We start from the raw sequence: 25,631 nt of genomic DNA, 5'->3' as shown, positions 1-25,631 counted from the left end.
CGGATGCAGAAGTAAGACAAAATTTTCTTAGACTTCGTCTGGGTTTGACACGTACAGGAGCTGTTCTTGCAAGATGGGGTTGGGGGGAGAGAAGCAATCACTTATGTGCCAAATGTCGAGACCCAAAAGCCAGTCATTGGAGCATCTTTTAAGATTTTGCGAAGGAACATGGGAGGTGCGAAAGAAACATTTGGAACGTTTTGTTTGCTCTAACGACTGGTTGTTATCAGAAGACTTTTGGGTGAGAATGACTTCAGGTCACGAAACGGCATTGACTATAAACGTGGTCAGAGTCCTACAACAGTTAGGCTTCACTAGAAATTAAAAGTTCTCAAAGTATCCAGACTGAAATAGGGAAGATAAGAAAATTTGGAGGAAAATGCTGAATCTTTTATCAATTGTCTTTTAATGAGTTGCAAAAAAGTGTAAAGTTATCTTCTTTTCTTTTTAGTAAGTTTTTTTTTTCTTTTTCTCTTTTTGTACTTGTGAAAAAAAACAGGTTTGGTTTATACCACAATAAAATAAAAAATAAAAAAATAAAAAATGGTGGGGGATAAGCCTGCTGCCTGGTGTTATGACAGTCATATTGGTTTGTCAATGAAAATATTCATGCTGTCCAAAGCCGTGGACACAGAGGGAATTTATTTGAACATTGCATATGTATAGTTATTTAGGACAAATTAGCAGAAGAAAAGGACATTGTGGATCTCTCCAAGCTCTCTTACTACTCGAGCACACACTTGACAAGATGTCCTCATGTTTGTGAGTAATATTGGGTTGGGACGTGTAATGCACAAAAAAGAATAAATTCAGGACTGCGGGCACATTCTCTTCACGGCTTGTATGTTTGTATTAGAATGACTAAAGCATTCCTTGCTCAAGGAAAGATAGTAATATCGTGCCTGTCTTTAAAGAGTGCAGTAAATGTTCCCTGAGTAATTATCGTCTGTTTGCTCTTCTAGATATTCCATCTAAAATGTTTGCTAAGGTACTATTAAATTAAGCAAATTATGGATAAACAACAACATTGTACCTCCATACCAGACAGGGTTCGGAAAAGGATCTTGTACCCTACATAATTTGGTTACTCTCACCTCAATCATTGAGTACTCATGGAATATGCAGCAATTAACAGTTTATGTGGCCTACGTCGATTTTAGTGCAGCCTTTGACACTCTGCAAAGAGATTGGTTATGGTATAAATTGGATTGCATGGGGATACCCAAGGGCCTGTTATCAATGATTATTAAGTTATACACAATACAAGAGGTAGAGTTAAGTTAGATGGCTGTGGCCGTGATTCCGAATGGTTTCCAACTTGTAGAGGTGTTAAGTAGGTGTGCATCTTGGCACCCACTCTTTTTAATCTATACCTAACCAATCTATGAGTGGCTCTTTACATATCAGAATCTTATGCTATTAAAGAAAGAAAACCCCGACAGAATCAAAAAGAAACTAGAAGATCTGGACTGGATCACGACCATAGAAAATGCCACCGAGAACAAACTGCTAAATCATCTCCCGCCTACCTGCAATAAGGCAAAAAAACCATTACAATACTGAGCCAAGTTCCCTGATAAAGGATTGAGAATCAAGATAATGAGAGCAAGGCTCAACCTCCTCCCAACCAGAGAGATTAGTGCCATTAGAGGAGGCGGAGGGGATAAACAGTGTAGACTATGTAAAAAGCACGATTCCACGGAAACATTGAAACACTTGGTGATGGAATGCGCAAACACGAAGGAATCAAGAAACCTGTATCTCCCTGCCCTTGATGAGAATTTATGGATATTTCAAACAGACGAGTTGTGGAACAGACTGATCTCCGGTGAAAACAACAAGTGGTCGCAAGCCTTTGCTAAACTCATAGACCGTGTGTTTGACCAAATTAGAGGGCAAGACCTCCAAGATGGTCCGCCACAGTAGCAGGCGGGTGGCTAGTGGCCATTGTAATTGCATCCAAGGAACATCTGTACTTTCTACTATTGTCAATTTTGACAAAACTTGGTTTTTACCGAGTAAAGTTCAAATAAATAAAAAAAAAAAAAAAAGAAAATATTGTGGGATCAGCATCTCATATGGCTGGTTTATGCTAATTATATTGCTATTCCTGATTACACACTCAAGGGCTTACAAAATAAGCTGAATGCTTTAGGGGAATATGCAAGAGATAATGGCCTCACAATTAATGAAGCTCATGAAATGTAAATACCGTAAGAGCAAAAGGATTGGGTTTCCTAGGTCAATTAATGACTGTAGTGTTGAAATTGTCTCCAGATATAGATATTTGGGAGTCATTATTGATGATAATTTAAATTGGAATCTGCATTTGGAGTGCACCAGGGAAAAGGTTCCACAACAGACGGGTGCGTTGAGTGTGTTTTCTGGTATAAATGATGGGTATACCATTAAAACTGCCCTCACCATATATCAGGCATAAATCAGATCCCTTATGTTATATGGTGCTGAAGTATGGGGGGGTAATCTGATTAATGCAATAGAAATATTAGAAAGAGTGACTTTTAAAAAGCTGTTAATACATCCAGAATCTGTACCTGTAGTAGTGTATATTTGTGGAATGTGGTCTCGTTAGCATGAAAACGATGATCAACATTCAACTATTAATGTTCCTTAAGAAAGTTCATCATATGGAACCTAATGTGGTTATCCGCCAGATTGTCCTACATTTTAATAATATGGAAATCCCTTTAAGAAATAGTTATATGGAAGATATTCATGGGATATCTGTTTCTGCACAAAATATATGGGAGTATCCAACACACAGCTCTCAATAACAAGATATACAAGAGCTCTATGAAACTCATTGACACTGTGCAAGTTCTGGTTAATCTGCCAGCTAAAAGTAACATCAGTGAATTCCTAGTAAATCTGAAAAAGCGAAAGAAGAAACCGTTGTACATATAAACCTATTCAGATTGTAACATTGTGAGGACATGCTAATTAAATTTAATCCAGATCGATCTAATGAAATAATTAGTACTTGAATTGGAATACTGTGTATTGAACGAACATGCAGGTTTTGTGGAGAGCTAATCCTCGAAACCACAAGTCTCCTCTTGATGGATTGGGAAAGCCTTGAGATTATTAGGTGGAAATATTTTTCCAAACACAAAAATTATTTTAGTAGTCTTTCTACCCAATTATTATAGGACACTCTTAGGAGGGGTAATGATTTCTACGTTATGCGTTATGGCGTATCCTTTTTTGCATAACTACTGAAGATTTTAGATGATCTTTTTAATTAATGTATTTCCAATGTATTATGCATTTATTCAGTGTGGGTCTATTATGTAGTTGTATGAAGTTATTATTTGACGATTTTGATAAATGATGTTATTAGTCTTTTAATATTGCACACATGATCACCATTGCGGTCTTGAGGGTGCTGATCCTTGTCTGTTTAGAGGTGGATTGTGACAGTGCCCAGTGTGGTAGCCAGACCGTGGTCTATAGGGTGAAAAGGAACAAGGGCCAAAGAGAGATGGAAATAGGAAAAGTGGGAAAAGTCGGGGAGAATGAAATGTACAGAATTAAATCACAACATGCAGGCATATAAAAGTACAAAGTTAAGTGATAATTATCACTGGGACGAATGTAATTGTTTAGTCTTTTGACCGGAAGAACATTTGATCAAAAGATGTGACAAGGCCTAACCTTATTGGCAAGCATATATACAACAATTCTGTATATCACTGGCCCTACAGCATCCAAGGAACATGGCAATGTAGGGGACCAGTAAAGCTATTTCACCAAAACGTTTGGGTTCCATCACATGACATTGCTCGTCCATATGCAGCACGTTGGCGCATCTGAAGTTGCAGCTTGTGACCACTCTGGTGTGTGAAAGCACACTTCATGCGGTTGACACATTTCTTTCCCCGGAGCCTCAACAGCTCTTCAAGCATGTAAATGTCATTCAGTCATAATTTAGGTAACTCAGGTCCAGTCCAGAGAAAGGCACTTCAGAACTAGGCTTTCATATAAGTACAAGCATTAGGAGGGTTTGTAAGTAACATGAGCAGTCATTGAGAGGAGGTAAGGGAAATAGATGTAGGTTTTGTTAAATGAAAGAGGGAGAAAACCCATCAAAGCTCTAATGTCAGGTGTGTTTGGCTTCTAGGTAATTCCAGAATGCCCTACTATACATTACCGAAAAATTACTCCAAGACGCAAGACATGTTCAAAGAGGGAAAAACCATCAAAATGGCTGAGGGTACACATTTGGATGTCGTCATGATTTGGAACGAGATCCAAGACCCACCTGCCTCTTACCCGAGAGCGGGCATGACATCCAAGGAAGCTCAAGCACACGTTCCAAGTCTCAGTGTACCATAACTGTCCTAGCGTTGTAAGGAGTCAGAGAATGCACGCTTAAAAGAGTGGAGGATCTAACAGTCATGAACCAAGGAATTGGATGAGTTGGTGGACAGCCTTGACATTGTGTACTGGCTGCAATATAAGCAAGAGCCTGCAACACTAGGGCCAACCCCAATAAAAAGGTAGAAAGGGAAGGGTTTCATCCATATGGAACCATTATTATGTAAAGAGGTTGGCATTGTTTTCACTCATAAAGTAGAGAAATTGAGTGAGTGTGTGCAAACTTTGAAGTCAAAGTTGGACGTAATTCTGTGTTTGATGCAAAAGAATGACAATACAAGCCTTTAATATTTATGAAACAAGAAGGATACGGTGGGCAAAGCAGAGGAGTGGTGGTCAGCAAGGTAAAACTGAATTTGTTGGGATCAAGCTGGATTTAAAGCAGGGCAGTTGGAGGTGTAGTGCTTGACCGGATGGTGTGGCGTAATGGAGTAAGAAGGCTGACAAGATGGTATCATTTTGGTTATACACTTGTATTCAAATAAGGAGGAAAACCTAACTCTCTGTAATCCTAGAGAGGTTCTCCCAACCTCAACACAGGATAACTCAGGTGCTCGTCAGGATGTATGTCAAAAGAAAACAATATAGCGTCCTCTGTCCAAATCTACTACTTTATCCCTACAACTAACAAATACACCAACAAGAAAAGTGTTCAATGAACTTCTAATCCAAGTCAGCAGGAGAATGGCTCCCTTCTCCTGGTGAGACAATCCAGTCTTGTGTTGACTTAACAATAGTCTCTTGCGATAGAGTCTGATTTACCAAATATAACTAGACTGAAAGAATGACTCCTTTCTCCTGGTCTATGTGAAAGAGGTCTGGAGACTGTTCCTTGATAGTGCTTCGAACAAGTCTTTAGAAGCCTCTACAATTCCTCCCAGGGGTTTGTAAACAAAAGAGGTAAGACTTTATCAACTCTTCTTCTTATTGCTGGAGCTTTGTCAGGACTTTTTATATCTTGACTATTGAGGAGATCACTCCCTGATAGTTCTTGCTCTTTTGGTATCTTTCACATATGATGGGTTTTCCACTGGGACAAGGGAGTTCACTCCTGAGGCACTCTTCAGATTTATGGTTTTGCATGTCACCACTGGGATGAGGGAGTTTGCTTCAGAGGAATGCCTGGCTCTTGGTTTTTGGAGTGTCAATACTGTGACGATGGAGATTACTCCTGAGGAATACTTGACTCTTAAGCTCAGTGTAGCACTACTGTGATGAGGGAGAACACTTCTAGTGAAAACGTGACTCTTGAAACTCTGCATATCACTTCTGTAATGAGGGACATCACTCCTGAGGAATACTTGACTCTTAAAGCTCTGTGTATCACTACTGTGACAAAGGAGATCAGTCCCAGGGAATACTTGACCCTTGATTCTTTGGGTATCACCACTGTGACGAGGGAGATCACCCTGAGGAATACTTGACTCTTAGTGATCCCTGGACCCCACCCGGCTTCCCCACAACTCCTGTTAACTTTATCTTCACTGGGGAGTGCTGCTGGATCTTTGAAGAGTCCCAAGTCGCTGTTGCTGCAGCAGTCTCTGCATGTTTTAGGAACCACGCGGTCCACCTCGGAGAGGCCGCACCACTGCTAGATTCTTCCTACTACGGAAGCGAGTTGGATCACCTACAGCACACGTAGTTCCTTTAGGCTTCTTCCTTAGAGACCAACTGTCTCCTGATACTTCGGGCAGCCTGGGTTTGAATTTCCCCGGCCCTGTAGGAGGGATGTCAGCTTCCATCACTGCTGTTCCAATTCCCGAACATCTCTAGTCCTTCCTTTGTCTTTACTTTATACGGCTCGGCCCACCCCAGCGTAGCGTCAAGATTTGTTATGCAAACCTTTGCGGTTATCTTCATGTCTCCTAGTGGCCACCTAATTCCAGTTCTTGGATAATCCCTTCTACTAGCGTTCTGTATGTTTCTTTGATTCTTCTTCATCTGGGTCCTATCTGGTCTTTCAGATGCAATAGTATAGACTGCACAAGGACATACAGTAGTAGTGTCAGGTTGGGAGGAGGAATGAGTAAATAGGCCTCTGGTTTATAGCAACAAGGGTTTACAGATGTTTTTCACAGGACAGGAGTGTTAGGGAGAACTTTTGTGTTCTTTGCTTATGGAGTTTTTAAACAACTCCAGTGGCATCAACTTTGTGTGTGTATTACACAGCACCTTCAGTGCAGTGGCACAGGGGTGTCTTTTCAGACTCCCAAAAGATTTAACTACCTTCCCTGAGAATGACTACTGTCTCTAAGGGCATGTAAAGTTAAAATGACTTTACTAGTCTCTTTAAACTTACTGACCCAGCACACCCATTCTTACTATAGAGTGCTGGAGGGGTTGCTTATCTTCCCCTGAGTCAAAACACTCATGTAACAGTAAAATGTTACCTTTTCCTATTTTAAATGGCGGGTGGCAGTGGTTTAGATTAACTACGGTGATTTTTCGCGACCGCTATCAACGGTAGCTCAAAATCAGGGGTAGCCATGTTTGTCAATATGGCGTCCCAGCCCTTTCTGTAAAAACAGACTCTGGTCATCTTTTTTCACCATTTCTTTTAGGCAAAGTCCTTCTTGTGTGCAACTCTGCAGGAATGGTCCCTTTGTTCGTGCCCTTTGGCGGCTTCTGTGCTGAAGCCCTCCACTGGTGCTAGAGTGTCTGGGGTGGACAGGATGTGAGGGAGGTGCCCGAAACACCCTGTGCTTAGTCTCCTAGGAGACCTGAATGTACTCTGGTGTGATTGGCTGGCTGACTGTCCGGCAAGGACAGCCACCCTGCTGGGTGAGTGACAGCCAGGCTGAATGAATGGGGGAAAACTGTTTAAAAGCGGGTCTCTGGGATTCGGAAAGCAGAGTCGACCACTGGAACGAAAGAACCGAAGAGGAGAGGAGGGAAGAGGACTGCTGCAACTCCTAGATGGCCACGGAATCCCTGCTGCAGGTAAAATTGCCTGAAATTCTGAAAACAAGGTTAACTACTTCTTCCCTTGAGGTTGGTGGGAACAACCAAGTCGCAAGCCACCTGGACACCATCCTATTCTGGTCGAATTTTCTTCAAAGTGCTGTTGAAAACCGGATAGCCAGAGGGAAGGAAACCAGGGGGACTTTAGGGCACTCAAACCTTAAAACGACATCTTGCTACAACTGTTGGCCTGTTCCCTGGGCAGTGCAGCAACCGCCCGACGTCCTCCTTCTTGTCCCCACGACTGAAGCACAGGAACAGCGAGATCTGCTCGAACTGCCAGGAACAACTGCCTCAGCTACAGCTTTCTTCATTTCAAAAGCTACTGTGCAAACGCGGTCCGGAAATCTTTTCGGCCATCGAGAAAGTGCATGAAACTTTCCTCAACTTCGAAGGCTTGTCCTTCCTTAAACATTCATCAAAGTTTTCACCTTGCCAAATTCTTTACAAATCTTTGGCAAAGACTTAACCGTTATATACAGAACTGTGTATCCGATACAAAAGACTCTGGAAGTGGAGGATAGAAACGGGCTGAGATAGTTTATCCTCAGTGATGTCATTGCCGAGCATTCAATAATTACGTAATAAAGAGTTTCAATACACAGACTTTTACATGCTCTGCAAGGTCTTAATTCTATTGGAATCTTAGATTTGAACACAGATGAAGGCAATCTTTGTAGGTATGGTCTTACCTCGTTTTTTGTTACATACCAAACAAATATTCCTATCTTTGTAAATCATCAGAGTCTGTTATTCTATCCCAGTTTTGCAGCTTTTGCTTTAAAACACTATAAGAATTGTCATTGTTAAAACTCACCAGTTGTATAAACCCAAGAAATTAATTTGGATGAGGAGCCCCCCTTTTATGACTACCATGGTCCTGGATCATGGGTTTTACCTGCAGTGGCAAGCAAGATCTGCAAAAGTGCCACACTATAATGCATCCAAATTCCTGGCAGGTGCAAGTCAAGGCGGTTGGGTCATGGTGTTCAGCTAGAAAACCAAACATCAGTTACTCAATGGAGTAAGATAAGGAGATAAGTGGCTGGGTTTTCTCCTATGGCCCTGAGGGCAAGAGAGGTCACTCCTTCAAACTATGTATGCATTTTAACAATGGAAATTGGGGCTGGGTCCCAGCACGCCGTTTCAGTTACTCTGACCACCAGGCAAAAATGTGCAGCAAGGAAATGAGGGGCACCAGCATTTGGCATATACAGGGTGTGCGTTTGTTCATAGTTGGAGTCATGCATCCTCATCTGGTTTCCTGTCTGGGATCCGCTAGGTGGGGAACAAGGATGCCACAGCCCAGTGGTGTGCTGGCTTCATGTGCAGGGTGGGGTGTTCAGGAGCTTTGGGTATCATGTGTTCTGTGAAGAGGGTCCACTTGTCTATGCAAACAAATGTCAAACTGCATATGGTAAATGCCTAATACTTTTGTAATTTATTGATCATCATGTTCTGCAGAAAAGCTGGATGAGTGCCCACCTGGACCCACAGAAGTTCGCCCAAGGAAGCTGCTCCGTGGTAGGGCCACACCCTGCTTTGCGCTGTTGAATCAGGATAGTGTAATCTGGGTATATGGCTGCTTGAAGAACGCATGCGCAATGATACCCCATCTCTGGGGAAGGCAAGCATACTGTCCCTGTCTTTATAGTTCATAATCTTCGTAATCACCAGACTTGTGGGAGCTCCGGGGGGGCACCTAGCCAAGGACCTAAGCGAAGCGCCCAGTCAGCCATGAAGCCCGGCGTCAAATTGCCAGGGCCGACTTCCTGCAGCAATAGATTTTTGACACATGAACTGGGGTCACTGCCATCCTCCCCTTCATGGAGGCCCAGGATTCTGATGTTGTTTCTTCTTGCTTGTCCTTCCACGTCCTCAATGTGGTGCTCCAGCACCCGCACTTTCTCAGTCAGTACAGCAGCTTGGGATTGAGTGGTCGCACTTTTTAGTCATGTTATCACGCACCTGTAACTCCACTGTGCCCATGCGATTGGCCAAGGCACACACATCCTGTCTCAACAAGCCCCCATCCACCATGACCGCATCAATTTTGTGCACCAAAGATGTCTGCAATGCTGCTATGCCCACCAAGATATGAGCTTCTCCCTGTTGGTCCATTGAAGATGATGCAGCGCCCTCCTCTGCAGGCACCAGCATCCGAGATGCATTCCCATCATCTTTACGTGTAAAGTCCTCCATATCGGTCTGCTTACCTTTGCCCTTGTGATGTTTGTCAGGCATTTGTAATGAAAAATAGCAGTGTCAGCTACTGGTAAATAGCAAACAATGTATTTTTTTGCTTTTTCCTTTCCTTTCTCTTCCCTTCTTTGTGGAATTCACTGTGCATGGGTCCACTATGTGTGTAACAGTCTCTGCAGATATGAAAGCAGTGCTTGCAGCAGTCAGGGCAAACCAGCTCCTGCCTCAGGGAGCCACACCTGCTGTCGCTCCCACAAGCCACCTTACTACAGCTTCAGCCCCCACTCCCCAGACCATTGGACTCACACTGGTGCTATGTCCCAAGCCATACCACTGCGTCTCCTCAGTGTCTACGTGTCCGGGGGCCAATCAATTGGTATGCACAGCTTCCCAACGTAACCTGATTCCACCTGCAAGGCGAGGCATTCCATCCACCAGAGCCTGCAATCTCCAGCCAGCAGGCGCCAGCTCCATGGGCCAACCGGGCATCCTGTGCTCCACAGGGGTGCCCTCCCGCAACAAAATCAGTTCCGGGACCATCTGCAGACTTAGACTCCCAGGACCTCATCGCAGGATGTCTCTAATGCCTCAGTCAGCGCACCGCGAACTCGCGGGCACCATTTTCCATCAACTTCACCTCTGATCCCCGCTGTCTGCAGGTTGACGCAGCAGCACCATGGCGATCGTGAACTGCAAGTGTTCCGACACCAGAACTTATCCTTGGAAACAAATACGGGGCAAATTAAAGCATATGTTCGAAGGATTATGCGGGAGCACAGGGTATAGCAGACTCACTGTCTGGCTGCTGGTCACTCCCCACTTCAGTGTTGCAATACCTAATAATGAAAATTACAATCACTTCTCAGCAGGGATGCCATACTTCACAATGACGAGTAAAATAACTGTAAAATAACTTCTCAGCAGGTGTGCAATTCTTAAAATTGAAGAGCACAATCCCTTCTCAGCAGGGGTTCAGTACTTAATAATGAAAAGTACATTCACTTCTCAGCAGGAGTAAGAAACTTAATATTGAAAAGTACAATTTCTTCTCAGCAGGAGTGCAATTCTTAATATTGAAAAGTACATTCACTTCTCAGCAGCAGTACAATACTTAAATTGGAAAAATACAATCACTTCTCAGCAGGGGTGCAATACTTAACATTGAAGAGTACAATCACTTCTCAGCAGGGGAGCAATACTCAAAATTTAAAAGTGCAATAACTTCTCAGCCAGGGTGCAGTACTTAATATTGAAAAGTACATTCACTTCTCAGCAGGAGTGCAGTACTTAATATTGAAAAGTACAATTACTTCTCAGCAGGGGTGCAATACTTAATATTGAAAAGTACAATTACTTCTCAGCAGAGGTGCAATTCTTAATATTTCAAAGTATGTTCACTTCTCAGCAGCAGTGCAATACTTAAATAGGAAAAATACAATCACTTCTCAGCAGGTGTGCAATATTTAACATGGAAGAGTACAATCACTTCTAAGCAGGGGAGCAATATTCACTATTTAAAAGTGCAATCACTTCTCAGCCGGGGTGCAATACTTAATACTGAAAAGTACATTCACTTCGCAGCAGGAGTGCAGTACTTAATATTGAAAAGTATAATTACTTCTCAGCAGGGGTGCAATACTTAATATTGAAAAGTACAATCACCTCTCAGTAGGAGCACAATACTTAAAATTAAAAAGCACACCCCCTTCACAGCAGGGGTGCAATACTGAACATTGACATGTACAATCACTTTTCAGCAGAGGTGCAATACTTAACATTGAAAAGTACAATCACTTCTCACCAGAATTATATGTCAAGCTCACGTACACCCCAAAGGGGCATTTTGGCACTATTGACTTATAACAGATGATAATTGGACCTGCCGGGATTCCGAACCTGTGACCATGAGGTCAAACACAGGCTCCTGTAGTGGATGCATATGTCCACTGAGCAACAGACCCAATTGGTGCAATACTAAAGCAATAAAAGCCTCAGCGGGGGTGGGGGGACGGGGGGATTACTGGTCTGGTGATGACCCCGGGCAATAGTTACAAGCCTGAGCTTAGTACCTTCTCCCTTTCTATGGCGGCCGAGGGGGAATGGAGATGATCTCTGCGCGACTCAGCGTTCCGAACGGAGCACTTCAGGTGAGTCTTTCATATCCAGGTAACGATCCGGCTACGACCAATCAGATCTTTTGTAACAATCTGATTGTCCACCGCTGGTTACTAATTAACATTAAAGAGTACAATCACTTCTCAGCAAGGGTGCAATACTTAAAATGGAAGAAAAACTGCGGTTCTCGCGGAGGGTGCAGTACCTTCAATAGGAGAGTGGAAGCACTTCTCCTGGGTATGCAACACTTTCAATGGCAGAGTACTGATACCTCTCGCTAGGAAGCAGAAGCTCTGGGATATGTTGTCCCTTCACTTCAATTATTGTGTGCATCTCGTGTGCATGTTGGCCTCCCACCTGTTGACAGGTTCCGATCCACCTTTATCTTCTGGAGATCTAAACTTTGCTCAGACATGGGCACCATGTCCCAGACACTGCAATTTCATACACCTGTGAATTAGCACCCCACCATTACTCATGGCGTACGTCTCCCAATGACTTTGTCACAAGGTCAATCCACATGGTGTAAAAACACTGCACACAAACTTTCTGAAGAACTGTGAGAGGTTATCCCCCAATTCCTAGCCCTCTGTGTCACCCTAGCCCCACGCTAGTTTCCTGAGCAAGGATCCATGAAGCTCATAGGGGTTTAATTGTTCAAGTGCTGCCAGGTCCAGCATCACAGATAAACAAGCTGGGTTAAAATCTGTTCAGGCGATACAGCTGTTGCTTCCATACCAATGATCGCACAGGCACACAACTCAGATTAGGGTATTTGATGGGGTTTAGGAGGGGTATAGGCTGCCCTGCCAATGACCATACAGGCACACATCTCAAAATAAAGCACCAGGATGGGGTTTATGGGGGACATGGGCTGCCCTGCAAATGACCAGAGAGGCACGTATCTCAGAGTAGGGCATTGGATGGGGCTTAGGTGGGGCATCAGCTGCCCTACCAATGACCATACAGGCACGTATCTCAGAGTAGGGCATTGGATGGGGCTTAGGTGGGGCATCAGCTGCCCTACCAATGACCATACAGGCACGTATCTCAGAGTAGGGCATTGGATGGGGCTTAGGTGGGGCATCAGCTGCCCTACCAATGACCAGAGAGGCACACATCTCAGAGTAGGGCTCAAGATGAGGCGTAAGAGGGGCATTAGCTGCCCTGCCAAGGGCCAAACAGGCACCCAGGATGGATTTAAGGAGATTGGCTGCCTGCAAAGGGGTATACAGGCACACATTGCTAACTCTACATCTGCTGCTGTGACTGGGGCCTGGTCCCTTCAGAGTTATACCAGGAGCAGACCACTCCCTAACATTCCTTTGCCAGCACTTGCCTTCGGACTCCCTTCCTCTGACTAGCCCAACTTGGTCCTCCCTGTCCACCACACTCATCCTTCCTCCCCCCTTCCTCTCACACTTGTCGCCTTAGCCCACCCAGCACTTGCCCTTCCCCACCCTTGGGGGTAACCCACTTCTGCGCTTCTCCCTCTACCCGTTCCCCTGCAGTTACCACTGTGTCTTGCACTTGCACGATAGGATTGTCATAAGGCCAATATAACCATTTTTGTTGTTCCACTTTTCTGATTCCCATGCCCCCACCCTCAGCCACCATTTTGTCTTGTGGTGCCTGGAAACACCTGTGTATAGGCACCATACAAATGTCCAATAAAATAAAAAAATAAATAAAATAAATGCGAGAGTAAGGACCAGGACGGGACTTAGGAAGGGTATTGGCTCCCCTTCCAACGACCATATAGACAAACATTTCCAAGTAGGACCCAGGAGTCGGCTTATGAGTGGCTGTACTGCCAATGATCATGCAGTCGCACATCTCAGGGAAGGGTCCACAATGGGTTTAAGGAGGGGCATTGGCTGCCTGAAAAATACCATACAGGCACACATGAGAGAGTAGGGCCCAGGATGGGGCTTACGAGGGGCATCAGCTGTCCTGCCAATGACCATACAGGCACACATCTCAGAGTAGAGTCCACGATGGGGCTTAAGTGAGGCATCTGCTGCACTGCCATTGAAAATACATGCTTACACACCTCAGAGTAGGGACCAGGATGTGGCTTAGTCGGAGCATTAGTTGTCCTTCCAATGACCATACCGCACACATCTCAGAGTAGGGTCCAGGAGGGGGCTTAAGTTAAGAGGTACATCTGCTGCCCTCGCATTGACCCAGCTACTCCTCACTGATGATGCCCAATGAGGCAGAACCATGTCTGGGTTTGCTTTTGGCCTCGTGCAGAAGGGTATGACCTAGCAGTTAGGGAAGTCCTCCACCTTATGGGGTGGCAACAAGCTTATTTGCATATGATCATTCTTTTTCTGTAATGGCTTGGCAGGCTGAAAAACAATGGTCTGGAGGGTTGGCCAGAGCTGTGCCATGGTGAAGATTAATTCTAAACCTTCCAGCCATCACCTTTTGGTTTTGCTTATGTCACCCTGAGGGGGACGGAAATGCCCAGACATGGGTCCTGAGCTTGCTGGGCCTAGGACCTAAGCTACACCTCACTGATGTCCCCAATGAGGCTGGAACATGAATGGGGGTGCTAGTGGTCTCATGCAGAATAGATGTGACCTAGCAGTTGGGTCTGGACTGCCCCTTTTGGGGTTGACCGAGCATGATATGCATATGGTCTTTCCCCTCTGTAGTGGAATGGCAGGCTGAAAAACGACGTTCTTGAGGGTCATCCAGAGCTCTGCCTGTGGATAAGATTAATGTTTATCCTTCCAGCCGTCACCTTTTTGCTTATGTCCTCCCAATGACCATACAGGCACTCCTCTCATAGTAGGGCATTGGATGGGGGTTCAGAGGGCCATCACCTGCCCTGCCAATTAACATACAGGCACGCATCTGAAAGTAGGGCCCAGAATAGGTCTTAGGAGCGATATGGCCTGCCCTGCCAATGACCATAAAGCCACACATCTTAGAGTAGGGCAATGGATTTGGGTTAGGAGTGGCATCGGCGTACGCAAAAAGGACCACACTGGCATCAATCTCAGAGTAGAGCACAGGTTTGGGTTTAAGAGAGGGCGTCTTGGAGCTTCATCAAGTTTGCAAAGTGGCCTGAACTCCATTTCCCTTCATTCCATTGCATTCAGAGTAAGCAAGGCGTGGATCGCTCAACCAAAGGTGGTTTTGTGCATGGATGAGCATGGTCTTAATGGACCTTATACCAAGGTTTAGAAAGGAAGATCTTTGTGCTGTCTTGACTGAAAAATCCCAATAAGAAACTTACTACATTTTTGTGAATTGTCTAGGTAGAGTGTACAATATGCAAACTAACTGCTACTTAAGTGTGACAACATGCATTTCAATGGAGACCTCAAAATGGGAGCAACCAGCAGTGAAATGTTGGTGGGGGACCAACATTGACAGATGTGCTTTTAGGATGGCACTGCTGGAGCGGTGTAGCAGTGTTATATTGAACAATTACTGCATAGCCACTGTTGCAGTGTACATTTGTGGTGTACAGTGGCAACATGGTTGCAGCCTGCAGTAGGGAACAAGGAACTTGTTTCCTGTAGAAAGGAGGAATACGGTGAGAAGTGCCTTTCAAGTAGGAAGGATGGGTTTTTGAGATAAGCTTTTACCGTTTGAAAGCAAGAGCTAAGGGGATTCACCAAGCAAAGATGGATATGCTCTAGGAGTTTGCCTTTGGAGAGAGAATTGTCCCTTTTAGGGAATGGGGTCTGGAGATTTGCTCATGGACAAGCTACCCTTCACCTATAGGGGTGGGGGGTTTCTGGGCATTGTCACTGGGCCAAAACCCTACATTTCACCTCTAAGAAATATATCGTCTGCTCATTGTTCAAGGGACAAAACACTGCAATTCACCTATTAGATTCTGGGCATTGTCCTACTCAAATGTAGGATGTGTCAAATGTTAACCTATCAAAATAATGTATTCCAGGGAATTTCAGGTTCCAGCAACAAAGCATGGCCTATTACCTGAAAGATGGATAACTTCCTTAAGTTCTTGAAGCTTCTCAAGACCTTCCTTTTCTCCTCTTCCTTCCTTCCCTCTCCCCCTCCCCTGCTAATGTCCCTGTCTGCCTCTTGACTGGCTGTCTGGTTCCTTCAGAGTCTTACAGGGCACCAGGCCCCCCTATTCTAGTCTACCCCTGCTCTTGGTCTCTCCTGACCTCTCAAAACTCCCAACCTGCCCTTTTACCTTTTCGGGCCCCTGGCTGGGCCTGCACCCATGTAGCCTTTCCAGACCCTTACCTAGCACTTAGCTTGTGGACCTTCCTTCCCCTGCACTCTCTGCTTCCTCCTGGCTCTGTCCACCCGGCCTTCCCTGGCACTCGCTTTTTCTCATGGGTCCTCTCCCGCCCTGATGTCACCTCCCCGCCACCCCCACTGCACTTCCCTTTAATGCACTTGCACAATCAGAATGTCACAAGGCCTAGTAGGATGGTTTTGTTTTGTCCGTCCTGTTCCCCCACCCTCTTGTCTTGTTGCATCTCAAAAAACATTTTGTAGAGGTGGACTATAAATACCCAATAAATCAATACATTAATAAAGGATTCATAGAGGGATAGAGAATCTGACCCCTGCACCAATGGTGGATTTTGGGATTGCATTCAGGGACGACACCAACTTTTTCCTTTGCAGGAAGTTGTAGTTCTGGTGATTCAAATAACAAGGGGGGTCCTGGGAGACTCTCTTCCAGACATTAGTCCTGGTTACAAGAGCCTTACCCAAAGTCTATAGCTCACTATCTTTCACAGAGAAGACATATCCCAAACATATCAGTCTTTGTCCTGTCCTGGAGCAGTCCAGCACCGAAATGCCTGGCAATTCTCCTCTGAACAAGAGTACCAACAGCAACCCCAGACACGTGTTTCGGTCTGGTTGAACCTCATCAGTAGGGTGTAGCTGTGCCTCTCTATGAATAGTGAGCAAGGGGTCCACTCCTAGATTCCCCTAGTAGCTAAAGACTCTGGGTAAGTCTCTCATAACCAGGACTAATGTCTGGCAGAGGGACTCCCAGGACCACCTTGCTAATTTGCATATTTAAATAACCTTGGGTCTCACCCTAAATTACTAGGGGAATCCAGACGTGGACTCCTTGCTCACTATTCTTAGAGACGCACAGCTCCACCCTACTGATGAGGTCCAACCAGACCGAAACACGTGTCTGGGGTTGCTGTTGGTACTCTTTTTCAGAGGAGAATTGCCTAGCATTTCGGTACTGGACTGCCACAGGGCAGGACAAAGACTGATATGTTTGGGATATTTCTTCTCTGTGAAAGATAGTGAGCTAAAGACTCTGGGTAAGTCTCTCATAACCAGGACTAATGTCTGGCAGAGGGACTCACAGGACCCCCTTGTTAATTTGTGTATTTAAGTAACTTTGGGTCTCACCCTACGCTCACTATTCTTAGAGACGCACAGCTCCACCCTACTGATGAGGTCCAACCAGACCGAAACACGTGTCTGGGGTTGCTGTTGGTACTCTTTTTCAGAGGAGAATTGGCTAGCATTTCGGTACTGGACTGCCACAGGGCAGGACAAAGACTGATATGTTTGGGATATTTCTTCTCTGTGAAAGATAGTGAGCTAAAGACTCTGGGTAAGTCTCTCATAACCAGGACTAATGTCTGGCAGAGGGACTCACAGGACCCCCTTGTTAATTTGTGTATTTAAGTAACTTTGGGTCTCACCCTACGCTCACTATTCTTAGAGAGGCACAGCTCCACCCTACTGATGAGGTCCAACCAGACCGAAACACATGTCTGGGGTTGCTGTTGGTACTCTTATTCAGAGGAGAATTGCCTAGCATCTCAGTGCTGGACTGCCCCTGGGCAGTACAAAGACTGATATGTTTGGATATTTCTTCTCTGTGAAAGATAGTGAGCTAAAGACTCTGGGTAAGTCTCTCATAACCAGGACTAATGTCTGGCAGAGGGACTCCCAGGACCCTCTTGTTAATTTGCATTCTGGTGATTCATCCATGAACAAATAGCCTGTCAATTAAATGAAGGATGGGTTTGTGGGATTCAATAATGGCCAAAGAATCTTCTACCTGTAGAAAGAATGGGCCATGTGGATCAGAACAAAAACAAAGAGCCTGCAATTGAAATGTGCCACTATGCCAGTAGGAGCTATACAAACACAAGTTATTGTTACGTTGGGTTAGTTGCTTCTGGTGATTAGCAAAGAGGTGGCAAGACAGTCACCTCTAGAAATGATTGGTCTAGGAAGTGGCCCCAGGAGAATCAGCAAGTCACGGCGTAGGAGGGACGGGTTTTGGGTAATCACCAGAGTCAGAGAAATGAGTCACCTGCGAGAGGAATGGCTATTGAGGATTCAGACAGAGGGGGACCGATGAGGGACAAACTGGGAGAATGCGTGTAAGTTTCATGACTCCCCCTGAGCTTCCACAAATCCTAGTAAACCAACCGTAGTCAGAGACAAGCTAACTGCACCCACAAAGTATCCCTAGTTTACACATGGGTAGGATAGAGGCAGCTCAACATCTCTGCCAGATGTGACGATGGACTAATAATCCACAGTTACAGTGGAATTAAGAAATAAAAAAAACAAAAATGGATGCATGTGATTAACACTGGGATTACATGCTGTCACCTGTAGAAAAGTTGGATTTACTCACCCAGGGATATAAAACCTGTCAATCAGAGGATCACCCTGTCCTGTCTATTAGACGTTCTGGGGAGTGAACCAGGAATATCAATCAGATCAACTATAGCAAAGTTGTGTTCTACCAGTTCACACTACTGTAGAAACTATGGACCTTAGGAAGGATGGGTTAAGGTATGGATGGAGAATCAACCATCTACAGAAAGTCTCTCCAGAAATTGATTAATGTGCCTTTGGGAAGCATGGTAATCTGAGTATCCACTCAGGTTAAATGGAAACAGTCACATGCAGAAAGGATGGTTTCTGGTCATTAAGCCAATAAAGTAACTTGACACTTGCCTCAGATGTTTGTATTTAGCCTAGACAACGCTCCTTTAATGCCCCGGAAGTCTAGCTCAGCCCTTTGCCAGTTTGAGGTTGGTAAATTGACTATCATTAGAATGTCTAATAACAACACCTATTATCACAGGACATAGAAGCGGGAAGACACCGGCAGCACACACTACTCAAAAACAGTGTTTTTACACAGCTTCATAACAGTGCAAGCAAGTTAGTAAATACTTGATTTAACTGTCACGCGAAACAATGCCTAACGTGACCAATATACACAGACTATAAAAATAGCATCTGTGTTCGCTGATATTCACACAGTACATTGGGTCGATATAAATACCACTGATAGCCATAAAATGGCGTCCACGATATTTGAAGGACACCATGCATTGCATGGCTTGCTAGAGTGGAGGAGACACCGGGAAGCAGAACTTGGTAAGTCTGGCTGTACAGTGTAGCAAACATAAAGCTTAGCTGATGTTGACCAGTGAAGGTTCACTGAATAGTGAAGAAACTTTTTAGGGACTGTGGAAGACTTCTTGATTCCAGATTTTCACTACTACCTCCGTGCATTAAGAAGTTGAACATGAGTTGACAAAGAGCACAAGATGGGGATCTAAAGATCCCACACGATGCTTCCCGTGGGAGTCTAGACTTTCTTAAAAAAAAGTACCTGCCCAAATATCCTCGAGGAACATTATGGATTTGTAAGCTTCCTTTGCAGTACTTTAGATGCCATTGTTTTTACAGTGCCCTTTAAAGAATTGGTGTTCGTACAGAAGACAAGGTTTAAGTAAAGATAAGCTGTTGAACTTTGACCTGTTTTGCTAGTTTTGTTTGAAACCATTAATAATGTGTATTACTAGATTAAATAATATATAGTAAATGGAGCAATTTTGCACAAAGGTTTCCGCGTTTATGTATATATAGTCTGTATAATTGTTAGGTCATTGGTTTGTGCCTTTCTCATTGGTACATCATGTCTACCTGCTTATGAACTGTATAGAAGTGTATATTAGGAATCAATTATGTATACTTTTTTATTTATTCTTTTGATTAAGGAATGTGTCAGTGAACTGCTTTTCTGTGATGTAGGAATACAATAGATTCAATGAATAACGACTGTGAATGATAGGATTGTCATTAGATTAAACATTAGGTGTCTATAAAAGAAAAGTAGAAACACATATAGATTTCAGATAGACATAAGGAACAACCAGGCGGGCATGTTATCACCAGGCCAGCACAGGACTCCAATTAAGATGCAAGTCTATATAGGGCCCCCTTACAAGTGTGCTAGTTCCAGTAAAAATGCAGGTAATACCGGATCTGGCATTTTTACCGGACCAGCACAATTTGTGTTTGCCGGTAGGGGCAGGGAACTACCGGCAGGCCTGACTTGCTGAGAGTTCAGGCTCCTACCGTCACAGAAGTGCCCCAATCTCAGGCAACAGTCTATATGACTCCATGTAATGGAAACTTACCGCTGTTGCTGTCACCTGTAATTTCCCAGTACCACCTGGATATTGGGTGCACGTAATGGTACGTCAGGTTTGCTGGTAACACAACGGTACTACCGGTGGGTTACCGGCAAAGTCGTAATGAGGCCCAATGTGTCATTGCCATAACTCAAAATCATGGGGGGACAGTAACAGCTGCTGAGCGATCCCCACCCTTCCGGGTCTTCAAAGAAGCATATGCTTCTCCACAGTCCCTCAAGCTGCATGGGCAATCGTGCATGCACAATGCACACCATGTGCTACACTAGGCGAAATACAAAAGTATTATTTTGACTCAAACATTGCATCTGTCACGTAGCGCAAAAATAAGGGCGGGCCGGTACCTGGCTCCCGATGTCCAAACATATGAGCCACCACTGTACACAGCCTGCGACACTATTATGACAATGGCAGAAGCAGCATTTTTTGCTGGCGGGGCCGGTGGCCACTGAGGGGGGCACTGGCCTTGTAAAGGATTCAAGGTTGTTGACAGTAAGTACATATTTTGAATGAAGGGGCAATAACATTTCCCACGCATTAGGGAAAGAGACTGAATGTATTGAGGGAGACCGGGGGAATGGAAACATCTTTAAAATAATGTGCTGAAGTGATGCATTTTACATAAACATTTGGGAATAAAAGTGGGTATACAGCCATACAATGTACGATTGGTTCTATATAGTAACAAAGGCAAACAACCAGTATATGTAAAAATGAGGAGGGCTCTATCAACGAGTGCGGTCGAAAGAGTGATTGCCACTGCCTCAAAGGAGAGCCACACGCCCGAAAAAATATATAATGAAATGATGCCATCTTGCACAAAAAAAAAATGTTGGCTGCATGGGGGGTCTTGTTTATTATATTCAATCTGCATACTGTAAATAAATCTCCCAGGCCTACTTTGTGAATGCATCGCTGTCTTTAAATAAAACTAAAACAGCTTCAGATCCAGCATATTAACAATTCAAACAGGCAGGCGCATTACGTGCTGCTGGGTCGCGTGCATGCAATTTTCTGCAAGCCAAAATCCCCTTTACTCGTTCATGTTTAGCTCTCAGGTAAAAGCTGCCTGCAAATGAAACCTTGTGGAGTACAGTTACAATGGATTCCTATGGGATCCAGCAGATTTTAAACAGAGGCAGACTCCAAAGGAATCCATTTCTTTTACGTCTGCATGAAAAGCTCACGCAGGCATGAAACTAGGTGGTTTTGCAGGTGGAGTGCGCACGAGGAGGAGGAAACATATTTCCACCTCCTGCCTCCCACTCTGCCTGAAAAAGATTTTTAAAAAGCAGCAGAGCAGTAAAACAAGTATGAAAACCTGCGTAAACTTTGACACATTTGGGTCTCATTTTCATTAGGGCGTAACGTAAGAAACATGCGTAAACGCCCTGCATAAGGCTAGTATGCATGTTTCCTATGTCATACCCGATTTTCATTCATTTGCATGGTGGAGAGGAGGTGTGGGTTGCAACTTGCATTTCCCCTGATTCCCTTCCTCTCTGCCATACAAATGCCCCAGAATTTGTGCCGGCATGCATTTTCATGGAGGCCCTAATGCTGGGGGATCCCTATTTCATTTATTTATTTTTGCATTTGTAAAGCGCCTAAACCCGCGGGCAGCACCGAAACCCCATGAAGCCCACCAGATGTAGGCACCAGCATAAAAAGCAGGCAGACTCCGTAGGGATCCACTGTAAATGCTGCCTGCAGCATTTACAATTAAAATTAAGCACTGCCTGCCACGCATGCCATGGATGGCACGCAGCGTTTCCTCATTTTGCACGGCGGAGTGCAAAAGTGAAGGGCAAAAGGTGGCGTACATGTACGCCACCTTTTGCCCTGCACCTTTGCACTCCGCCGTGCACATGGCAAAAATTCAGCGGGGTGCACCTGTGCACGGCAAACTTCATGTGTACAGGTGCCTGTCACCCAATTACACGGAGACTGGAAAAGGAGCTCCCTTGTGTCTACACTTAGTTTACTGCACCACCACTTTTAAAATGAGCACCTGCAAGTAAATCTCCCTTATTCTGTAAATAAATCACCTATAAGAAAGGGGAGAGGGACAAATAGCACCTTGCTGCTTTGCATAAACTCAAAGAGCATTTTGGGAACTTTTCAATGACCGCAGGTTGTTGTGTCTGACAAACATGTCTATGACAGTGATTTAAGCTGAAATCCTTCTGAGCACGCATTGGACACTGGGTTTGGTGCAAGGTTCATTTGTCACAACACTCACCCTAAAAGTAAAATGTTTGTAAACCTTGAGACATATATACTCTGTCGTGGGACATGGGCTGTCCAGCTTAAACTACAGACTGCACGAATTGTGTGCAAGCAATGGGACATTAGTGAGTGACAGAGAGGAAAGGCTGAGGTGCAAAGTCTGGTGGGGAACAAAGGCAGTGCTCCATATTTTGAGGGGGTCTGGAGAACCCTAAACCCCCTGGTAGTTGCACCCACAAAGAGGTTGCATTCAAAGATGCGACTATTTGAAATGCCCCGATGCAGACCAGAATAGCATGCATTCTACCCAGTATAATTGGTACTCATTTAATAAACATGAGAGGATAACAGGAGGTTTGCTTTGCTCATGAACTGTTAAGCAAGACCACCTGCCCTCTCATTGTTCAGCTGCAATTGGCAGTGAACATCCTTTAACGTGGGCACATAGAGATGGACTCACCTTTGCCGAAAGCCAGACTTAAAGCGAACAGCAAGTACGCAGGTGGCCTAGCCATGGCCAGGTGGCCTTACTCCCTTGGTGCTGTACACCGCGGGGCTTCTACAGACGAGTCCCTCTCAGTAGCCACTCAGCTCCGACTACAGGCGTGCTGGCCATGCGGGAGGTGGTTTTATACTTTTCTTGGGCCCCTGGAACTTCCTGTCCCCCGCACTAAACACAAACTTATTTTTTCACTTCCACCTCTTGTTTGTGACGGAAGTCACTATCATGTCTTGTGATATTTCACGCTGCAACCCACAGCTGCCTGAAATCCGCGGACATATGGCCAAGGCGATTGCCGCCTTCTGTACCCTGCCCTGACCTTGCAGCCTCCGGTAAATAACAAAAGTACTGGAGCTCGAGGCTATTATTTAATTATGCATTCATGTTTTACTGCATATGTGGCGTACTGTAAAATGGGTTCGGTTGGAAGTCCGCCGCTGTGTTTCTGCACCTGTTGTTGAGTAGGGAAATGGTCTTACTCTGTAGAACGTATCCATATAGCATTGAATCCCACAAAGGTGTGGATTCGGTTGCGTTGGGATTCTGGCTGCAAGTCCCACAGCACTTTTTCGCATCTTTCCATGGCTGAACTGGGCGAAGAGGTACTTCCGTTTTTTTTTCCCCTGTGAAGCTGCTCTCATTTCTTACTAAGTTTTTTTTTTTCAGGAATTGAATTGGATCATTCTGTTTTTTTACCCCCAGGCAAGATGTTTTCATGTATTCATATTTCTTCAGGTTCTTTTCAGGGATTGGATTCGAACCTTCTGTCGTTTTCACACTCTGAAAAATTGGTATATGTTGACATTATTTAGACTGCCTGCAGACCATAAAAAAGGCAGCTGTGCGCGGTATTTACTTTAGTGTATTTATATAGCGCAGCAATGGACTGGAGGCATGATGGCGCCGACATTACAACGAATAGTCACATAAACAAATGGGTAAAAAAGTCAGAACCAAAGGGGCGTCGGGAGGCGGGGCACGGCGAACATTAGGCAAATATGTATGTGTTTAACTTTTTCTTGAAAGGCTCAAGTTTCAGTTCGAGCCTAAGGTCCAATGGAAGGCTGTTCCAGGCAGCAGGAGTCTCCGCTGCAAAGGCTCCCTTGTCTGCCTTTTTTTATCTGCTTCAAGGGATGGACAGCATTTTAGACATGTTAGATCTGAGAGTTCTGGTAGGGGTCTTAAACATTATCAGTTCTCTCAGATAACGCGGCATGGTCCCTTGTAGGCATGGCAAAAACGAATTCTCGCCTCCACAGGGAGCCAGTGCAAGGCTCTTCTCGCTGCTGAGACGTGATCACGTCGCGCTAGGCCCATAAACACTCTAACGGCCCCATTTTGAATCACCTGGAGGCGGTTGGTATCCACTTTACTAATGCCAGACAGAAGACTACAACAATAGTCAATTTTGGCACCTATTATGGCTCCCGCTAGGGTTTCTGCATTGACCTGAGATATGAAAGGACGCGTATGGGCGAAGACTCTGAGATAGTAAGCTGCTCCAGACACCCCACTCCCCACATGGGCTTTCATGGAAAGATGCTGATCTAAAACAACCCCAAGGGATTTCACCTTCTTGAGTGTGTTGATTTTTACATCGTTTAGTTGGCAGCTCCCGTATGCTGAATCCAACTTGCCGAGTGTACTAGGGGACCCTACGATCATAATCTCGGTCTTTGACCTATTAAGAGCTAGATCCTTCTCAGCCATCCAGTTGTCTATGCATGTGTAGGCTTTGTTCAACCTGGCTTTGTCTCAAGCATGGGAGCCTTCCAATGGGATAAAACACGAAGTATCATCTGCAAAATTTGTGAACCAGATCCCTTCCTGTACCAGCATGGCAAAGAACGGAGCAGTGAAAATGTTAGACAAGCCCCCTGTGGAACTCCAGATTCAGTCAGCATTGCAGCCGCTTCTGCGGTTTCTGAACAAACACAGCTTATCCTGTTGTGGAGAAATGACGCAACCCAACGCTGGAGAGAAGAAAGCCACTCCTCTGAGCCTGGAGACCATCAAAGTGTGATCTACAAGGTCGAAAAGCAGCAGAACGATCTAAAAGCATGAGCCTGGAGGCCAAGCCTTTCTCAGTTCATGAGAGAAGCCTCGATTTAAGTTCCAGCAAAGCCGTCTCGGTGCTATGACTGGCTCTGAAGCCTGATTGTCGGCAGTTGAGAATAGAGGAATTGTTGAGATGAAGGGCTACCTGTTTGTAGTCAACCCTGTCCAGGATCTTCAACAAAAAGACTGTATTAGTGATGGGCCTATAATTCAATGGGTCTTCCTTCGGAAGATCGTTGTTTTTTAGTAGCGGGGTCACCCAAGACCATTTCAGATCACCCGGCACGATGCCCTCTCTAAATAATCCATTAATAAACTGAAGTATAGCATCAAGGAGGGTGGGGAAGGACAGGTTTTGATGATGACGGCAGAGTAGGGTCCCCTTTGCAGCTGGTGGTCTTAAGGTGAACCACAACTTCTGTCAGCTCCTCCAAAGAGATCGGGGAGAAGGTGAATTCGGGGATTGTGGAGCATCTTTTAAATTCCTTGTGGCCTGCAAGTTTGACCTCCTTAGAGGCGGCAACTTTTTTACTAAGGATGTTGGCCTTGATGCCCTGAAGCTTTGCACCCATATATAAGATCCTGAATCCCTTGAAACCAGGCTGTGTCTTTCACCACTGTGCCCATGTCAGGGGCTGAGGAAGACTCTTGCTCCTTGAGGATTTTGAAGAGTTCTTTCATCTCTGATTTAGCAGAGACAATCCTGTCATTAGGGG

General features: G+C 44.8%; 1 protein-coding gene across 9 annotated transcripts in view; it reads right to left on the bottom strand.

Annotated features, from left to right (window-relative positions):
• Positions 1 to 22,937, bottom strand: part of LOC138480764 (uncharacterized) — an 807,842-nt gene extending 784,905 nt beyond the window's left edge. For all 9 annotated transcript variants that reach the window (XM_069612499.1, XM_069612500.1, XM_069612505.1 and 6 more), the window contains exon 1: positions 22,816 to 22,937. In XM_069612499.1, the coding sequence (XP_069468600.1) occupies positions 22,816 to 22,870 (55 nt within the window). In that variant the 5' untranslated portion in view covers positions 22,871 to 22,937. The remainder of the gene's footprint in view (positions 1 to 22,815) is intronic.
• Between the last annotated feature and the right edge of the window lie 2,694 nt (positions 22,938 to 25,631).

This window comes from Ambystoma mexicanum, chromosome 5p (assembly GCF_040938575.1).
Source record: "Ambystoma mexicanum isolate Mex_15411 chromosome 5p, UKY_AmexF1_1, whole genome shotgun sequence".
NCBI classification, from domain to species: domain Eukaryota; kingdom Metazoa; phylum Chordata; class Amphibia; order Caudata; family Ambystomatidae; genus Ambystoma; species Ambystoma mexicanum.
This window is presented reverse-complemented; position numbering and strand designations above follow the sequence as displayed.